At 42.2% G+C, this 20,122-nt stretch overlaps 1 protein-coding gene across 1 annotated transcript in view; it reads right to left on the bottom strand.

The window, feature by feature from the left end:
- The window catches only part of NFIA (nuclear factor I A), a 661,499-nt gene that overhangs the window by 82,829 nt on the left and 558,548 nt on the right, over positions 1-20,122 (bottom strand). Inside the window, exon 10 of the mRNA XM_033917100.1 lies at positions 17,000-17,091. Coding sequence (XP_033772991.1) covers positions 17,000-17,091 — 92 coding nt within the window. The remainder of the gene's footprint in view (positions 1-16,999; positions 17,092-20,122) is intronic.

Here is a 20,122-nt window from a genome sequence, read left to right on the forward strand (position 1 = left end):
AAAGAAAGGTGGGAGAAGGAAGATATGATAGAGACATTTTAATATCTCTATGGCATAGATTCACAGGAAGCAAGCCTCTTTCAATTGGAAAGATCTGCCACGAGTCATAGGATCAAAGTAATATGGAACAGACTCGGGAGCAATTTAAGGAAATACTTCTTTAAAAAAATACACTAGCGCACCCGTGCACTTCTATCACTCAGCTTCTGCAATCACTTGAAGAATTTCATTTTTTTACTCGGGTTTCTCCCTAAATTTTCAAAAATCCACTGCTTTAGCGATCCCGTCTTCCCTACGGGATACCTGGGTTGGTGATTTTCCTTTTTACATGGGCACCTACATCCATTAAATATTTGGGGGTGTGGATACCAAGGGATCTCGCTACTTTGTATAAGTGTAATATAGATCCTATACTGGATGACACCTTGAGGTATCTTCAGCTTTGGGCCTCCTTCCCATTGTCTGTACTGGGACGCGTGGCCTTGTTTAATGTGGTATTGTTCCCCACATGGTTATATAGATTCCAGGTACTTCCCCTCTTATTGTCTCATACTCATAATCTCCAACTTATTAGAGGGCTTCAACGCTATATATGGGGAGGCAAAAAAACCACGCATGACCCACTCTAGGATGTCAACAACAACAGATAAGGAACAAAAATAGAAGCTTTTAATATCTTCCGAACCAGAGTGGCACTCAGAATCCAAGAATGGAATGGCAAAGCTCAATGTGGGGAACAAACTCCTATAGAGTCTTTCACAGAATCTATCATTGCACCAACTTTTTTTGATAGAAAGGTGATTAAAAATACTTCTTAAAAAACAGTGTAATTTCTTATATGTCCATGAAGTGAATTGAATGTTCAACACCTTATAACTTCAAAAATTGTGTAATCAAAAATCTTAACTTAAATGTCCATACAGCGATGGTCCGGCGGGGCTCTAGGATGTGCCTGCCACGGGATAGGGGAGGCTATGGATTGTTGAACATTCGTTGGTATGCTCTAGCTTGCCAGATTAATGACTGGTTTAGAGGAACCTCTTATTTTACTGCTACTCAACTGGAATTATCTTTGTTAGCTCCTTACCACGTTGGCTGTTTTCTACATTCTTCTGCTGCAGTTTTTCGTTCCCTGGTGGCACATTATCCTATAATTGCTCCGGCAAAGAGGGCATGGCGCTGGGTGTGTAAATGTGCTAAGCTATCATCTGAATTTTCTTCATACTTACCGATTCAAGGCAATTGTGACATTTTACCGGGCCTCCAAAATGAGACGATCAGGCGCTGGTCTACTCAGGGATTACAGTATATATTTCAGCTGTTTGATGATGCAGGTCATCTGGCTTCATTTGCCTCCTTGCAAACTACATTCGATTTGCCAGCTCAGGATATTTTTGCTTACTACCAAGTTCGACATTATGTACACTCCTTGCCAGCCTGTCACTTGGTGGAGGATTGCCGAGAGGCCAAATCTGAACTTTTCAGTCTCTCCGCACAACTGATCCCCCTGCGCTTTCATCATGTGGGTTTACGGGACGCTCAACCTGGCCCTAATTTGGATGTTGTAGCAAATTCATGGGCAGCGGATTTGCAATGCTCATTGATTGCACTGCAGGTACAAAGAGTGCTAAAAACCATGAGACGGCTATCTACTAATGTACTAAATTGGGAACTTCAACTAAAGTTCATCTTACGTCTTTTTATATCTCCCATTCGAGCATATCGGATGGGATCACTCCAATTCATACTTGCCCTAAATGTAGTGGAGCGTATGCCTCTTTGGGACTCATGTTTTGGTCTTGTCTGCATATTTCTCATTTTTGGCAATGATTGGGTCACTATGTTACATCCTTGTGGGGCCGGCGATGGACTCCAGCCCCGTGAGCACTTTTTGGACATTATATCATTACAACAGCAAAACCCAAAGAAATGTCAGCGTTTATTGCCAGGGTGATGCTCCTTGGTAAGAAAGCAATTTTAGCTAACTGGTTGTCTGTGGAACCACCGACTTTTGCCCAATGGAGATCACTGATGATTGTACATGCTTCCCTGGAGCGCAGGCATGTCGGTGACCTGGATTCTACTTTAGGTCGTCGCTTTTGCTCTATTTGGGAACATTTTGGGATGGACCTTACTCCTCATGCCCGTGGTAGACTTTTGAACTTATGATTTTCTCTTCTCTCTTTTCGTTGCTCATGACATGCAGATGATGTGTGGGTCTGTGGGACTGGGGGGTGGTAGGAGGGAAGATTGGGGTACAGCAATATTTTGTGCACAATTTTGAGAATTCTGTTTGTAGTTTCAATGTTGTTTACTGGCACATTTTTGGAAACTTTAATAAATATATTTAAACATACTTCTTTACAAAAATGTGGTAGATGTGGGGGAATAGCCTCCCAGTGGAAGTGGCAAGGATGAGGATGGTATAAGCATTGAAGATCTCTTAAGGGAGAGGAAAGAAAGGGAAGAGATTTAGATTTAGCTCAAACCTTTTATTTATTTCTTATATACCACCTGCAAGCCGAAAAGCTATTAAAGTAACATAGTTTCAAGATACAGAAGATATTTTTCTCTCCTGGAGAGCTCACAAAGTCTGTACCTAAGAGTGAAGGGGAGGAATATGGCTAAGTGACTTGTCCATGATCACAAGGAGATGCAGTGGAATCTGAACCTGGTTCTTAGCTCCCTGCTCTAACCATTAGGCTACTCATCCACCATCAGCTCATGGCAAATATTTCTAGTGTATAGTAGGAAGGAATTGTAAAGCTTAGCAATTAATAGGCATGGACAGATTGACTAGGCCATATGTTCTTTATCTGCCATCATTTTCCAAGTTTCTGTGTACAGTAATTAGGGCTCTCTGTGCATGCAAAAATATCTTTAGTGACCGTAGATAAACCACAAGGATTAAGATACTGCCCACCTATTTAGCAGTTGATGGGAAAGTGCAAGAAAATAGGGCCGTGGAATAAATGTTTGGATCAGATGAAAAAGCATGGCTGAGAAGCTTCCGTAAGTTGAAAAGAGGCTAAATTTACTAAATGTAATTTCAAATTGGAAACCAGGCTGGAAAATCTCTCTCTTATCCTGTATGACTGTATGCATGATTTATTATTATTATTAGAAAAGGTTCAAAGAAGAGCGACCAAGATGATAAAGGGGCTAGAGGAAAGACTAAAATGGTTAGGGTTCTTCAGCTTGGAAAAGAGACGGCTGAGGGGAGATATGATTGAAGTCTACAAAATCATGAGTGGAGTAGAACGGGTACAAGTGTATCGATTTTTTACTCCGTCAAAAATTACAAAGACTAGGGGGGACACTCGGTGAAGTTACAGGGAAATACTTGTAAAACCAATAGGAGGAAATTTTTTTCACTCAGAAAAAAAGTTAAGGCTCTGGAACGCGTTGCTAGAGGATGTGGTAAGAGCGGATAGCGTAGATGGTTCTAAGAAAGGTTTGGACAAGTTCCTGGAGGAAAAGTCCATATTCTGTTATTGAGAAAGACATGGAGGAAGCCACTGCGTGCCCTGTATTGGTAGCATGTAATATTGCTACACCTTGGGTTTTGGCCAGCTACTAGGGACCTAGATTGGCCACCGTGAGAACGGGCTATTGGGCTTGATGGACCATTGCTCTGACCCAGTAAGGCTATTCTTATGTTCTTATTGATACAGAAGTGTATACAAAGCACTAGGTACTTGTGACCTGGGTTGGCCACTGTTGGAAATAGGATACTGGGTCTCTTTTCCCTGGAGAAGAGGAGACTTAGAGGGGATATGATAGAGACTTATAAGATCATAAAGGGCATAGAGAGAGTAGAGAGGGACAGATTCTTCAAACTTTAAAAAAAATAAAAGAACAAGAGGGCATTCGGAAAAGTTGAAAGGGGACAGTTTCAAAACGAATGCTAGGGTTCTTCTTTACCCAATGTGTGGTGGACACCTGGAATGCGCTTCCAGAGGGCGTAATAGGACAGCATACGGTACTGGGGTTTAAGAAAGGATTGGACAATTTTCTGCTGGAAAAGGGGATAGAAGGGTATAAATAGAGGTTTACTGCACAGGTCCTGGACCTGTTGGGCCGCCGCGTGAGCGGACTGCTGGGCATGATGGACCTCAGGTCTGACCCAGCGGAGGCATTGCTTATGTTCTTATGGGAGAGGAGGAGATAGTGGATGCTGCAGATGGACCATTTGGCCTTTATCTGCCATCATGTTTCTAGGTTTCTATAACCATAAAGCTCTATGACATCACAATGCAGGTGCAAAGAGCCTTAGCCTATAGGAAGAGGAGATGCAAATCTTAAGAGCCTTAGCCAATGCGCTTCCAGAGAGCGTAATAGGGCAGAGTGTGATACTGGGGTTCAAGAAAGGATTGGACAATTTCCTGCTGGAAAAAGGGATAGAGGGGTATAAATAGAGGTTTACTGCACAGGTCCTGGACCTGCTGGGCCGCCGCGTGAGCGGACTGCTGGGCATGATGGACCTCAGGTCTGACCCAGTGGAGGCATTGCTTATGTTCTTATGTTCTTATGGGCTTCGGCTTGTCCCAGTATGACAACTCTTATGTTTTTGATTTACAAAATTTCATAGTAACCTAAGTGCTTGAAAAATGAGCCCTATTGTCTTACAAGTATTAAGAAAACTATGCTTTTGTTCTGCCGCCAAAACTTTATTGCTGGCAAACAATGCCAAACTACTATGGTACCAATGTTCTATGCTGGCCAAATGCATTACAAGTGTTTCTACAGTATATATACCAGCTTTATTAGCTAGTAAAAGACCATCAAGAAGGATGGGGAATAAGGGTCTGAATGCCAACATAGCCACTCTTCTGCCCTTCCTCCTGTCACAAAATGCACTGTATCTCAAGTGCAAATCAATTGCACAAATATTTCAAAGCGCGCTTCACTTGCGTACACGTGTCGACAGCTGAAAGCAGCCATCTTAGTTTCCCATCAAAAATCATTTTCTCTTCTATTTATTCAATTAAGGCACAATTTTAGGCGTGAGGGGCTACTCTAAGAAAGCAATATTAATCATTAAATCTCCCAACACGGTGTGAATATGGTTTTTGAAGCATGACATACACAGTGATCAGTGCCATCCAAAGTAGCAAATTATATAAATAGGATGATGCTACGGACTACAGTAGAGAACATTGCTGTTCTCAGACAGCCCTCGGTAAGAATGGTATTTTCGGCTACCTGCCAAGTACATTTTGAAATGGAAATTGCCGATTCAGCTTCCTTTTCAAAATCCACTTAGCAGCCAGTGCTGCAGAAATTCTGTACCTCACATACTATGCAGGTGGAACAGAGATGGAGAATATAGCTTTGGTGGGGAATTGCTGCTACGCGGTTAGAAGCAGGAGCACAGTCTGTGGAATGGAGCACAGGGGTTGGTTTTGAATATTTTTGGAATTTTTTTTTTTTTTTACAGTTTTTAAGGCATGGTTGAGCCAGGAAAACAATTTTAAAATGAAAATCAAAACATAAAAATGGCAATTCTATAAGCTGGTGCCTAAAGTCAGGCACCAAAATACACGTGTAGGTAATAGAAAAGTAGCACTTACGAATGCCATTGGCGCCAATAATTTGCAATAATAATGTAAGTTACGGATGCAAAAACTGGACACTACGGAAACGAGATAGAAAGAAGATTGATTTATTTGAGCTTTGGTGGTGGAGAAGGATTTTAGGCATGCCGTGGACTGCCAGAAGAACTAACAAATCGAACCCCAGCACAGACGGAAGAAACAGATGCAGAAATGATAGAGGAAATCAAACATGGATGTAGAACAGGTAACGTAATGATCATGGGAGACTTCAACTTTCCGGGGATAAACTGGAACCTAGGAACCTCAAACTGCGGCAGGAAAACAAAGTTCCTGGAAATGATAGGGGACTGCTTCCTAGAACAAATGGTGGGAGAACCGACAAAAGGAACCGCGACCAAGGACTTAGTCCTAAATGGCATAACTCGAAGGATAACAGATGTAGAAGTCACGGACCCGCTGGGGACGAGTGATCACAGCATGATCAATTTTAAAATTGGCATCAGGAAGGGGAAACGAACCAAGACCCAAACCACAACCTTTAACTTCAGAAAAGGGAAATATGACAGCATGAGAACCATGGTTAAAAAACGGCTCAAGAAAAGGACAGCCGAAATCAAAACGGTCGATCAAGCTTGGTCCCTACTAAAAATACCATCACCGAAGCACAGAATCTCTACATTCCGCAGATATCCAAAAGAAGGAAAAATAAGAACAAAGGAGAACCAGCTTGGCTAACTAAAGAGGTGAAGGATGTGGTAAGGGAAAAGAGGAACTCGTTTAAAAAGTGGAAACGTGAACAAACAACGGAGGCCTGGAATAGTCACAAAGTCGACCAGAAGAAGTGTCACAAGGCGTAAGAGACACCAAAAAGGTCTATGAGGAAAAGATAGCACAAGAAGCCAATTTATCTAAAAAACTTTAAGGCCTTTTTTAGATAAATAAAAGGGAAAAAAACAGCAAAGGAGGCAGTGGGCCCTCTCGACGACCAAGGAGGAAAAGGGTGCATCAAGGAAGACAGATTGCAGATAGGCTAAATTCATTCTTTGCGTCTGAGTTTACCAAGGAGGACACTGCATCAATGCCTGAAACAGGGAGAGTATTCAAGGGAGAAATTGAGGAAAGCCTCACCACAGTGAATGTGGATTTGGACATGATATACTATCAGATCGACAAACTAAGAAGTGACAAATCCCCTGGACCAGATGGAATTCACCCGAGAGTGCTTAAGGTAGAAATCGGAGACCTATTGCAATCCCTAGCTAATTTGTCAATTAGAACCGGGCAAATACCAGACGACTGGAAGATAGCGAATGTCATCCCAATCTTCAAAAAAGGATCGAGAGGAGAACCAGGCAACTATAGACCCGTGAGTCTTACGTCGGTTCCTGGGAAGATGGTAGACGCACTAATCAAGGATAGCATAGTGCAACACCTAGAAAATCACGACCTGATGAGAGCCAGTCAACACGGCTTCAGGAAGGTGAAGTCATGTTTGACGAATTTACTTCAGTTTTTTGAGGAGGTGAACAAACAAATCGATAGCAGAGACCCAGTGGATATAATATACTTGGACTTCCAGAAAATGTTCGACAAGGTTCCACATGCAAGGCTTCTGAGGAAACTACAAAGCCATGGAATAGAAGGGGATATACTAAGATGGATAGGCAATTGGCTGGAGAACAGATTGCAGAGGGTGGGCATAAATGGGAAGTTCTCGGACTGGGAGAAGGTGACAAGCGGTGTGCCCCAGGGCTCGGTTCTTGGGCCCATCTTATTCAATATCTTCATAAATGATCTTGAAGAGGAAACAACAAGTAATATAATCAAGTTTGCAGATGACACAAAACTATGTCGGGCAGTTGGGTCACAAAAGAACAGCGAAGAACTCCAGAGAGATTTGAACCAGCTAGAGAAATGGGCGGAAAAGTGGCAGATGAAGTTTAATATAGAAAAATGCAAAGTGATGCACCTGGGCAGGAAAAACAAGGAACATGAATATAAAATGTTAGGTGTAACATTGGGCAAGAGCAAACAGGAAAGGGACCTGGGGGTACTGATAGACAGGACCCTGAAGCCGTCGGCTCAATGGCAAAGAAAGCAAACAGGATGTTGGGCATGATAAAGAAGGGAATCACAAGTAGATCGGCGGACGTCATAATGCCACTTTACAGGGCAATGGTCAGACCACACTTGGAATATTGTATCCAACACTGAGCTCCCTACCTAAAGAAGGATATAACACTGTTGGAGAGGGTGCAGAGGCGAGCCACTAAGCTAGTAAAAGGCATGGAGAATTTGAGCTACAAAGAACACCTCGGAAAACTGGGATTGTTCACCCTTGAGAAGAGAAGACTGCGAGGGGATATGATAGAGACTTTTAAAATGCTAAAAGGATTCGATAAAATAGAGCAAGAAACATCGTTATTCACATTGTCAAAGAGGTCATGGACTGAGACTAAGGGGCAGCAGGCCCAGGACAAATGTCAGGAAGTTCTGTTTTACACAGCGAGTGGTGGACACTTGGAATGCTCTCCCGGAGGAGGTTGTGACGGAGACCACCATTCTAGGATTCAAGGGCAAGTTGGATGCACACCTTCTTGCAAATCACATTGAGGGATACGAGTAAACAAGGTCTTCATCAAGGAACACCTAGCTTGACCTTCGCGTGTGCGAGTCGCCGGACTAGATGGATCTATGGTCTGATCCGGTGAAGGCATTTCTTATGTTCTTATGAGATCAAACCGGCTATGTCACTCGAAGCCCACATGATGAAGTCACGACAGTCTTATTTTGGTCACACCATCAGCAGAGAGAAATCACTGGAGAAGGACATCATGTTTGGGAAGATCGATGAAACTAGGCGAAGAGAGTGATCTGCAATCAGATGGCTGGACATGTTGAAAAAAACCATAGAGACGACGCTGGAGGACCTTTCTGGACTAGCACAAAACCGATTTCTTTTTAGATCTGCAATTCATCAAGTCGCTAGGACTCGAATACAAGTCAATGGCACCTAACAACAACAATGTAAGTACTAGATACTATTCTTTAAAGTATGCACCAAATTCGCTTAGCATGTACTTGCAAGTGGGATCGTGGGCATAAGGTGGACCAAAGGAATGTCACGACACAACTTACCGAACACTATCACTTGTACGTGTGACATGGTGCACTGATGTCCAACCGACACGAGAAGAACTCACTCTGCACCAAACCCAAAGCACGATAAAAATAGCAGAGAAAACCACGCCATCAAACTGAACAAACTGCACTTTAATAATATAAAAACATGAAGTGCAATCAGAAACAGGACCCGACACGGACTGTATTTCGGTTACAAAGCCTGCATCTCGAGTCGAAGGATTCTTGGATAATTCCAATTACCATTGGTGATGTATAGCACTAACAAATCTATGGAGGCATTTGCATGATGCTGGTGAAAACAGATGTCATGAACAGCACTTAGACGTGCCATCTTACAGCAGCCATTAACCTGCAGTAAGTATGCACGCCAATGAGCCTTGACACTAGTTTTCTACTGTAATTGCTTAGGCATGCCTAAGCTCCGTTATAGAACATTGAGGCATTAAATTTTAGAAATGCCCCATAATGGTCTTATTTTAGAAACCTTATTTGTGATTTATATGCGAATGCTGACATTTCTATGCATAAATACTGGTATTTACACAATTTCAGAAAGCTCTGTTTACACATGTATATCCTCACAGAGGCGGGGATGATCCACAGCCAACAGCAGCAAAAGAGAATGGATCAAAGAAGCTGAAGTGGAGCACTTTGTGAAAATTAGTCCAATATGGCCACGTTTCGCCTACTGCAGGCTGCTTCAGAGTGGTCTCTGACAAGATGGAGTCCTGTGGGGAAGAGTGCCATGGCTGCTGCCTGCACTCTTTTTCTCCTTTAAGGAGAAATGTGTTGTCAATGACCCCCTTCAGATGCTGCCCCTGAAGCAGCCTGCAATAGGCAAAACATGGCCACATTGGGCTCGTTTTTATAAAGTGCTCCATTCTCTTCTTTTGCTAGCCTCACCAGGTTTACAAATCAAGGGGATATGGTCTGGACGGGTCAAAAATGTAATGTGTAGTTCCCAATTCATAAAGGGAATGCACATGAGAGTTACAGCTGCTCCCTTTCATGTATGGTCGCCTGGGTTAGCCCTTTACAGGAAGAATAAGGGAGTTCACCCCCTTCATTTCTCCATCAAAATGAAAAATAAAAATTGCGATCTCCATTGGAAATTAATGGCATGCATACGTGAAGTTTTGGCAAAATGGAAGGCATACACAGGTTAGTTGCAAAATACCAATTTACACGTTTTAGCACTTACATGTGTATGTTGCTTAGTTTTCTCTGTTTATTGTTTCAATGTAAAGTCTGTTCTTGTTGTTCGCTCGTTCACGATACACAATTTTGCCTATCCGCAGTTGCATCAATTGAAACCAATATTCCCCATTCGCACTGCTGTGTTCGCATATTTGCAAACTGACACTGCAAAAAACCCAGCTTTTTTGCTTTCACTTCCAACTCAGTCAGGTTTTGTTTCCAGATACGGCCCCCGGGCGTCCTGTCCAGAGAGTGAATTACAGGCACTTCAAGTGCTGTCCCATGCAGGAACCTAACCCTATTTTCCCGATAGGACCCACTGTTCGCTTTCCATGGTTTTTAGGCGCAACGTGTATTGCTGGAACCTAACCTCTATTTTCCCATAGACTCAACATTTTGTTATTTGCGATCTAAATTAAAACTCGACTACTGTATAATGTTAAGGGTAAAATAATAAAAAGGAAAATTTACAATTTGGTGAATAACCAAAGGCTCCTTTTACTAAGCTGCGATAGTGGTTTTAGCGCATGCTAGACGCTAACACCAGCGTTGAACTGGCGTTAGTTCTAGCTGCGTAGCGCGGGTTTAGCGCTTGGTGCAAATTCTGCACGTGCTAAAAACTATCGCCGCTTAGTAAAAAGAAGACCCAAGTTTTTAGATGTTTACAGAAGATTTGAAGAGAATTTAGTTCTCTCAGTCAAAGAGGAATATTATTCCGTAATTCAGTTAGTTTGAAGAACATAGACTTCCCCAATTTACTAGTAGAAGCTATTAGGCCTTTCAAAGGGAAAAGACAATTTAAGTTTTTGCATAGTTCTAACCAGTCCATATTTTTGGGAGTTCCAAGACAAGGGAATTAGTAACAGACAAATGCCAAATAAGATCTTAAAGGTTAGACATGCGCATTTAACGTGTATTCTGGCAAATATTGGAAGCCAGTGTAATTTCGCAAAAAGTGGCGATACATGCTCAAATTTGCCTTTACCAAAGATCAACCTAGCGATTTTGCAGTTTGCGAACATTTTCGCAAACCATACTACCACGAATAATGAGAACGGACTGTATATCTGAGTGAAATGGCTGCTAACATTGTATGGCAGGAAATCCTAGGTGCGTTGATGCATAGTATTTAGAAAAGGGCCTATATTGGCAGATCCTTTTCTAAAATACTGCCGGAACTATACACATCCCAACCTGGACTACTTGTATTGCAGACAAATGCATTTGTTTCTGCAGGGCTAGGGCATTGTAGTAGTCCTTTAACCAAATGGAAAAATGGGCTAGCGAATAATCTATTAAACAGAAACCATATGTTGTTAATTACACTCACTCCGTGCATATTGGTTCTAGGTTTTTTGGGAGCTCAAACAATAACTTATATTTAAATAGCAACTGAAGGAAGAAGGCTGGAAAGGTGTGATGTTATACAGAATAATTAAAGAGAGTAAGAGAGGGAAGATAGAGCAGTGGTTCTCTCTGTTTTCATTTTAAGTTAACTAGAGAGAACCACAACAACATATTGGAATCATCAATTCCACTGATGTATGAGGTGGTCATATGTGGAACGTTATTACATGTTAAACCCCCTATGGATCGTTATAAATGCCGCTTTTTTCTTGTCATGACCGGGATAGCCATGCAGATGGTAACCCGAAATTGGAAGAACTACGACCGCCTAAATTTCCCTTTCTGGTGGGCAAATTTGTGCTCCAGCTATAGATATGAAAAAATGAATGCCGGTAGTTTGGGGCACAGTAATTTATTTAAGCTGGTTTGGGGGCCGTTGATATCATATATTACCTCATTATAGTAGGTCTTTGATTATGAGTCAGTTTTGGTTTATTTTCGTACACATCCAGGAAAGAGTGGGGGGGGGTAGGGGCTATTTCTGTCCTAATTTGACTTTTGAGTTATGTCCACCTGGGGTGGGAGGATATTTTTAATCTGAATAGGGTAAGGTTATTGGGAGAGTCTATGTTTCTGTGTTTTATTGAATGATCATTGGGTGGGGGGGGGGGGAGAAAATGGTTGGTTATGCATATTTGTAAGTTGAATGTGCTTTTATTAACTTATTATATGATATATAATAACTCAAAACCTATTCACCTTCCCACCTAATAATGGAACCCGTCTTAAGAAACTATACGACAGCCTTCTAGCGACACAGGCAGCAAAAATTGACCCCACAATCACCAAACTAATGATCAATACAACAGACATCAAAGTGTTTCGAAAAGAAATCAAAACATTTCTATTCAGAAAACACGTCATTACCAACTAATATCCTCCCTTTATGCACAAGCTCTCCCTCGATAGAATAACACATTAATTCAATTCTTAGAACCTTTCCTATCATACATACTCTGATTCCTATATAAACATTTTCCACACTATCCAATAAATTTCTTACTTCATTATTAGGTAACTTCCAATCTGTAAACCGTATATACTGATAATCTCCACTATATTCTGTTATCACTTGATTCCCTTGATTTGTAATTCTCAAAATTGAATCCTCTACCACACCATTTAATGTACACGAATCACTGTTATGTAATTTATCTAGATAATCTTTATTACGCAATTCTTTTGGTAATTCCTATAATTTGTATTCCGCCTTGAACAATATATAATGTATAATGTATTCGAAATTAATTTTCCTATGAACTGTTTTCCTACCTTCTTCTACTCTATGTTTATAACCTAACTAATTTATTTTTCTCAAGTACTTTAGCAAGAATGTGAGCCTTTGGGACAGTCAGGGAACTCTAAGTACTTTCTCTTCATCTTAATTAATCTTACTTACTGCATTTCTTCTGTTTCTACTGTAAACCGCTTAGAACCTCACGGTACAGCGGTATATAAGAAATAAAATTATTATTATTATTATTATCATATATATTTTTGTATCGCACTTTTGAAGTTTAGAAAATCAATAAAGAATAAAAAATAAATAAATACATTTTAAGTTAAATATTTGGCCATCTCATCTGGTTTCCCAGGTATTGCACTTCTCAGAACCTGCTGTTGAGCCAGATCCGATTCAGGACCAGACCTTCTGCAGGTTCTTCTGACACTAATGCACACTCACATTTCAGAGACCCTTCAACGAATTGCTTTGATGGGGAAAAATGAAATGGCTTTCATTCTCTAAATGATTGTCTTTCCCCTCTTAATGACTCTCACGTTAAAGATTCTGAATAAATTACAACTCATTGTCGATCAATACAAATTTCAATCACTGAACCTCACAATGGCCACCAGGGTATTCAGTCCTGTCCTGCTCTGCCGTTATTTCAGGGCTGAACGACAAACAAAAGGTTCAGATGTGGGTTTTTTTGTCTTGTTATGGCTTTAAAAAAAAAAAAAAAAAAAGCTCTTCTCTTCCATCATTTGGCTCCTGATCATTTAAACACATGAGTAACTACGGGCAAATCTCTGTAAGACATGACCCTGAATACTATTTCCAGGAAAAAGATAATTGCACTTCATTGTGCTTTCTATCAGGGTGAATTTGGACCAATTCTTATAGACCAAAAACATATGTGCAGCCTTTACAATTCATACTCTATCGAGCGTTATTTTGCAACTGTATATGAAAAGTGTTATTTTATTTTGCAAAGTGCCAATTGGCAGAATTATAATGCTATGTTTTGACGTTGCTTCAGATCGCCGATTGAACCATGTTAATGAAAAGTGCGGAATTTTCAAGTATGGAACTCGGAGCTGTCATGAAGTTTCTCTTCCTGCAGAATAAAAGTTCAAAAGAAATCCAAGAACGTATGATGTAAACATTGAGTGACAAATGCCTATCATACTCCACAGTGAAGAAGTGGTGTGCAAACTTTGACTGTGGAGATTTCAAAGACCGAAAATGCAGCGGCGTCTGGGAGGCCTCAAATGGCGTCAACTCCTGAAATTGTTGACCATGTCGATGACCTGATTTGGGCAGATTGGCGAATATCGGCTAAAACCATTGTTGAGACACTACGGATATCCAGGGGACATGTTGGATGTGTAACCCATGAACAGCAGAAGCTGTCAGCCAAGTGGGTGCCCAAATGTTTGAATGCTGATGAGAAACGACATCGAGTGGACACTTCCAAGTTGATTTTGCAGCATTTTCAGCGAGCTGGTGCCAACTTTTTAGACCAACTAATTACCGTTGATGAAACATGGTTATATCACTATGATCCTGAGACAAAACAGTCCCTGCAATGGTGGCACTCAGGTTTTCCAAGGCCACAGTGACTTGGAATCAGGAAGGTGTTGTAATGACTATCTTCCAAGGGGCCAAATAGTTAATGCAAAATACTACATAACCTCTTCCTACCGACATAACTCCTTCCTACCGACTCCTTCATAGAGAGTTGCGCGGGGACAGAAATCCCACCCGTCCCCGCCAAAGTCCCACCCGTCCCCGTGAGGACTCCCACCCGTCCCCGCGAGGAATCCCCTCCGTCCCCGCGAGGAATCCCCTCCGTCCCTGCCCGTCCCTATAAACTACAGAAATAGTTATTTCATTTAATTATGCTACTGAATTAAAGGCTCTGGTAGAAACCCATTTAAAAATAAGCAAAAAGACTTTATTAATTTGGAAATATTAATTGGGAAGACCGGAGGGTTAGGACTTCGATGGGAAGATAGGACTTCAATGAGAAACCAAGGTGGCAAGGGAGCCCTTTCTGGTGATTCAGACAGGTCGTGACCTGTTTGGGCCGCCGCGGGCAGGATGGACCTATGGTCTGACCCGGCGGAGGCACTGCTTATGTTCTTAAGAATACATACTTTGTAAATGGGTTTCTACAGAGCCTCTAATGTTTATAAATTTTTATCAACACAACTAATATACTACTTTATCCTGAAGCAAAAAAAAAAAAAAGAATTTTTTTCCTACCTTTGTTGCCTGGTTTCTGCTTTCCTCGTGTTCTCATTCAATTCCTTCCATCCACTGTCTCTCTTCTCTCTGCGTCTTCCATTTGCTCTGTTACTGTACCTCTCCCTTTCTCCCCCCTCCCAAATTGGTCTAGCACCCATCTTCTTCTCTCTGCTTCCCCCATAGTCTGGCATCTCTGTCTTCTTCCCTGCCAGCGTCTTCTCCCCACTCTCTCTTCCCCATTTCCTTTCAGCGTCCTTCTCCCCCCCATCTTCCCCATGTCCTGTCAGCATCCTTCTCCCCCCTCTTCCACTTCTCAACTAATAGACACAAGAGAGGCACAAAGTTCATCTCCCCACCGGTTAGAGGATGTAAATTTAAAAGACACCACCAACATCTTCTCTCTTACCAGGCGGCATTATGGGGCAAAGACCTGGAAAAACTAATTATAAACACAATTAACTATGGTGAATTTAGGAAACACCTAAAGACATACCTGTTCTTGAAATACCTAGGTAGTGAATCTGCACAATCTCTCCTATCACAATCTCCCACCTCAATCCCCCCCATCATAACCGTTCCCTTAAACTGCTAGCCACTATTACATTACATTACAGATTTCTATTCCGCCATTACCTTTCGGTTCAAAGCGGATTACAAAAAGAGTTATGGAAGAAGGGTTACACCATTAGCTGATACTGCATGTAGTGTATGATGTAGATGACTACAGGGAGTGCATTGCTCAAGTAGGGAGCACACAGATTACCATGCCAGCAGCACATGCTGGGAAGTGATGGGCCGTCAATGGCTGATAACGGTGTACTCTTCTTAAAAGGCTACACTCTTCTTAAACAGTGGGTGTTCTTTCCCGATAGCGCAGGCATGCACCATGGTTTTTCGCATGAATGAGGGTTTGTGCATGAGTACAGTATTGGGAAAAGGTGTGCACTCTTTAAGAAGTGTGCATCCTCTCTCACAGAGCACGCTCTCTTTTGTAAAGCGTGCACATTCTCGATGACCTTTGCCCTGGAATTTAAAAAAGAAAAGAAATAAACCCAACATGGACATTATTTAGCTGTCCATCCCTACTACTGGGAGCACTGATATTTTTTTCGCTCACAAGGATTCTTAGACATCGTCGCCAGTGTCATGCTTGTGAAGGGTTGTGAATCACCAGTGGCCCATCTGATAGCAGATATGTGACCACCCGATGAAGGGCTTTGTGTAGAAGTTTGGAAAGTTCATTTAACAGTACTCATTCACTGATCCAGCAAAAGGTGAGATGCAGAAGGAACTACCTTCCCTCCTGAATGGTTTGAGTCAGCTCTAGTTTTAAATGCATAATCTCAATTTACCTACGGAAATCATTTTTTTGACCATGCATACTGTATAGTTTTGAAGTCAGTTGGTAGCCAGATCATACAGCCTATCATATTTCCCTTTACTCAGTGCCTGTTATCACTTATATCACTTCGCGTGTTGCTTATTCTAATACAGCAGAACCTCAATATTCGCGGTTGTTAGGGGCAGAGCCGTTCCGCGAATAGGGAAAATCCTGAATAATTTTTTGGGCTGGCTCTGACCCACCCCCGCCTCCCTCCTGCGTCCCCCGATCTTACCTGGTGGTCTAGCAGTGACACAGGGCAGGAGCGATCTTCCTAAGCTCCTGCCCCATGCAAAATTGTCATTTCTTTAATAAGACATGAACTATTTTTTCTGTGGCCCTCCAAGTACCTACAAATCCAAAATGTGGCCCTGCAAAGGGTTTGAGTTTTGAGACCACTGCTCTAAGCAGAGCAAGAGAACGCCATGTATACTCCTGCCAGTAGGGGGTGCTGTTTCACTATAACATTTTCATAAGCTCTGTAGGGAACCTGTCTGTACCCTTGTGAATGAAAACACAATACTGAAGTACCCTCACTCCCCCCCATACACACACGGGCAGCAATGCAGTTGGAGGACTCTTACCCAGCTTAGAAGGAACAGTGTTTTGCAAGCATGAAACATTCAAACTTTGTTCAGCTCTATAGAGAGTTTTCTTATATATCTGCATACCACATAAGCCAATGCAAGTGATATTTGGCCACCTTTGCCAAAGAAGGCAGGCGTGGTTACTCAACTGCTGAGAGAGCAACGTATGCCATTGTATGCACACACAGACAGACAGACGTAGACCAAAGAATAACAAGAAGCACTGTATATGGAAAAGTTGAAAGCTGCCCACCTGTGTCTGTTGAGGGATATTTACAAAGCTTGGATCCCGTGGTCCAACACTGATGAATCGATTTGCGGGGGAGGTGCTGGGTGTCGAGTAGGCTGTGAAGGGAAGGGACATATGAATTCAGGAAGTAGCTCAGGAACACCACCAAAACAGTCTCAGAGCCCCAGCAGATGTTCAAATATAGAAATATGCCAATTTTCAGACACCAGTATAGTATCAGAACTCATTGACGTCTTTCGCATTTGTTTGAAAACCTCATAAATGCTCATTATCCACTTTTTAGCTGTAATGCACCTTGGAAAGTGTTTTCATAGACACGGTGAACAAAAGGTATCCTCTGGAACCATGAACTGACTCTGATGCTTATTTTTAGTGGCATTCATTTGTGTGGAAAATAGTTCCGGATAGATTATTTGCAGAAAACAGAGTCATTCGTATATCTACAGAAAATTATTATATCGCAGGCAACGTATACTTCTCCACAGTGCTCTGCTAATGTGCTTTCAGCAGTCTCTTCGGGGGGGGGGGGGGGGGGAGGGATTGCTTCTAGCAGATAATGCAATCTTTGGCATCTCTAGTACAAACACAACCAATATTAGTGTTGATTGGGTCTCGCTATAACACCTTGTATCCCTTTTCTACTAATAGCTTGACTGAGGCCAACAAATTATTTGATTTAGGCCAAACAGTTTTTTAAGTTTTGGTCTCCACCTGACTGGGATCACTAGTATGATTGAAATGTTTTCTTTTCTTTTTCTTTAATAAAAGCTTCCCAAATATTATTTCCTACAGTGACAAGAATTAGAGAAAACGGAGACCAAGTGAGCCTTTCTGGCTGGGGCAGGAGGGATTGTACCATTCTTCCTGAGAGCCTCTGCTCCTGATTTTGACTTTTTAGGGATGCAATTTTTAGGGCTCCTTTAACGTTTTTAGCGCACGCACGAAATTACCGCACGCTACACTGCTCGGCATGCTTCTAGATTAACGCCAGCTCAATGCTGGCATTAAGGTCTAGCGCACGGGGCAATTTAGCGCGCGCTATTCCGTGCATTAAGGCCCTAACGCACCTTAATATAAGGAGCCCTTAGTGTACAGACAAGGGATGTTATTAACATGAGCTATTGTTAAGTCAGATTATTTTTACCATAAATTGGTTCGTTTTAGTGCAGGCTCTCCTTGCTAAAATAACCCCACTTAACAGAAGCCCTCACTAACTTCCCTCTTAAATGTATCTATTTTTTAACTTGTATGATCACTTTTATGTTAATTAATGTTTAATGATGATGTATCCTGTCTGAATCAAATCTGGATGGGTGAGCTAGAAATATCTTTACACATATAAATTTGGAAAGCAGGACCCTAGATCTTAATGCCTAAAGATATAAATTCATAAGTAGTAGATTAGGCAGATTTTAATCCTTTAATATCTTCTCCCTCATCTTTGCCTGTCAATTTGCTGTAATCCCAAAGCATAGAAATAAGGCTGGCCCCTCAGTTCCACAGAGGTGCTGCATACTGCCACATGGGAGACCTGGATTGCATTCTCTTATCAGGTCCGCCCAGTCTGTGGAGGCAGTGTTTGCAAGCCCCTATCGCAGGGGTGTCAAAGTCCCTCCTCGAGGACCGCAATCCAGTCGGGTTTTCAGGATTTCCCCACCGAATATGCATGAGCTCTATTTGCATGCACTGCTTTCATTGAATGCTTATAGAACTCATGCATATTCAGTGGGGAAATCCTGAAAACCTGACTGGATTGCGGCCCTCGATGAGGGACTTTGACACCCCTGCCCTAAGGGGTGGGAGTGTCAGTCATTCCTCAACGGGGACATTCCGAGGGCAGATCTGGAGACCACATCAGTCAGAAGGAGCTGCAGTTTGTGGCCACTGGTTGAGGTCCATCACCACAATGTCAGAGTTTGGAAAGGATGGCAAAAATATGGTAGCTGTGCATGATGAAGGTTCATGCAGCTGTAACCTGACAGAAGCCATTTCTGATTGAGCTGGAAGCCCAAAAGTGCAAGCAAATGATCCCAAGCCCTGCCCCCCTGCCTAAGTATGAATAATACAATAATCTAGAATATTCAGGAGACATTTTATATTGCAGGGGGTGGAAACCGCAGTCATTTGTAAAGCGTAACCTCCTCCTACAAAACTGGAAAATTGCCAATACATTTCATAGTATGCAAGCCAAGCACCCAGATCACTTCCAAACTCAAGTGCTCTAATAATTTTATTATCACTTTCCATTTTCTCCACTACATATGTCCCAAACCGCAATCACTTCCAAATTCAAGTGCTTTTAAAGGTTCTGAAGCATTCCAATTGTTTAAAAAACCCACAGCCGAGAGTAATTTCCATTTATTGAAGATCTTAAGGGGCAATCTGCACGGCGTGCGATCAAAATAGTTTCAGCAGGCTACGCTTCTAATGTCGCCCCACACAACAGACAGGCTTAGTCCTAAGTGTTATTTATTGAAATCATTTTTGTGTGCTGTTTAGATCAGGAAAGAAGGGAGCAGATTTTGCAGGAAAAGTGGGTCCTGCTTTGGCTTTATCCCCTTTGGATGCCTAGAGCCACAGTCCTGCTTCACTTTAACAAGTTCATGCAAGTGAAGCAAGGATTGCATGTGGTTAGTGGCATCCCAACCTGTCTTGGGGATCCCTGGGTCAGTCAGGTTTTCGGGATATCCACAACGATGTCATAACTAGACCTGCTATTTTGGGTGGTCCCTTCTGACACCCCTCCCCACCTTGTAGTTCAGAATCTCCCCTGTCCTGACACCCTTCCCCCCCCCATAGATATATAGGACTAGATTCACTGCAGGTCATTGACTTGGGGGGGGGGGGGGGGCCGCAGCGGGAGTGGACTGCTGTGCATGATGGACTTATGGTCTAACTCGGCAGAGGCAATGCTTATGTGCTTATGATTCAGTAAACAGCACTCAGATGCTCAACAGAATCCACATCGAGCACTATTCTATATACAGCGCTCTGAGTTAACCACTTACAGCCAATTTCCATGCCAACTTCGGCCATGGGGATTTATACCAACAGAAACCTGGTGTAAATTCTGGTACATAATTTAGGTGCGGATCCCCAGTATTCAGTACCACTGCATGAAGAAGG

The sequence above is a fragment of the Geotrypetes seraphini genome, chromosome 12, assembly GCF_902459505.1.
Source record: "Geotrypetes seraphini chromosome 12, aGeoSer1.1, whole genome shotgun sequence".
NCBI lineage: Eukaryota > Metazoa > Chordata > Amphibia > Gymnophiona > Dermophiidae > Geotrypetes > Geotrypetes seraphini.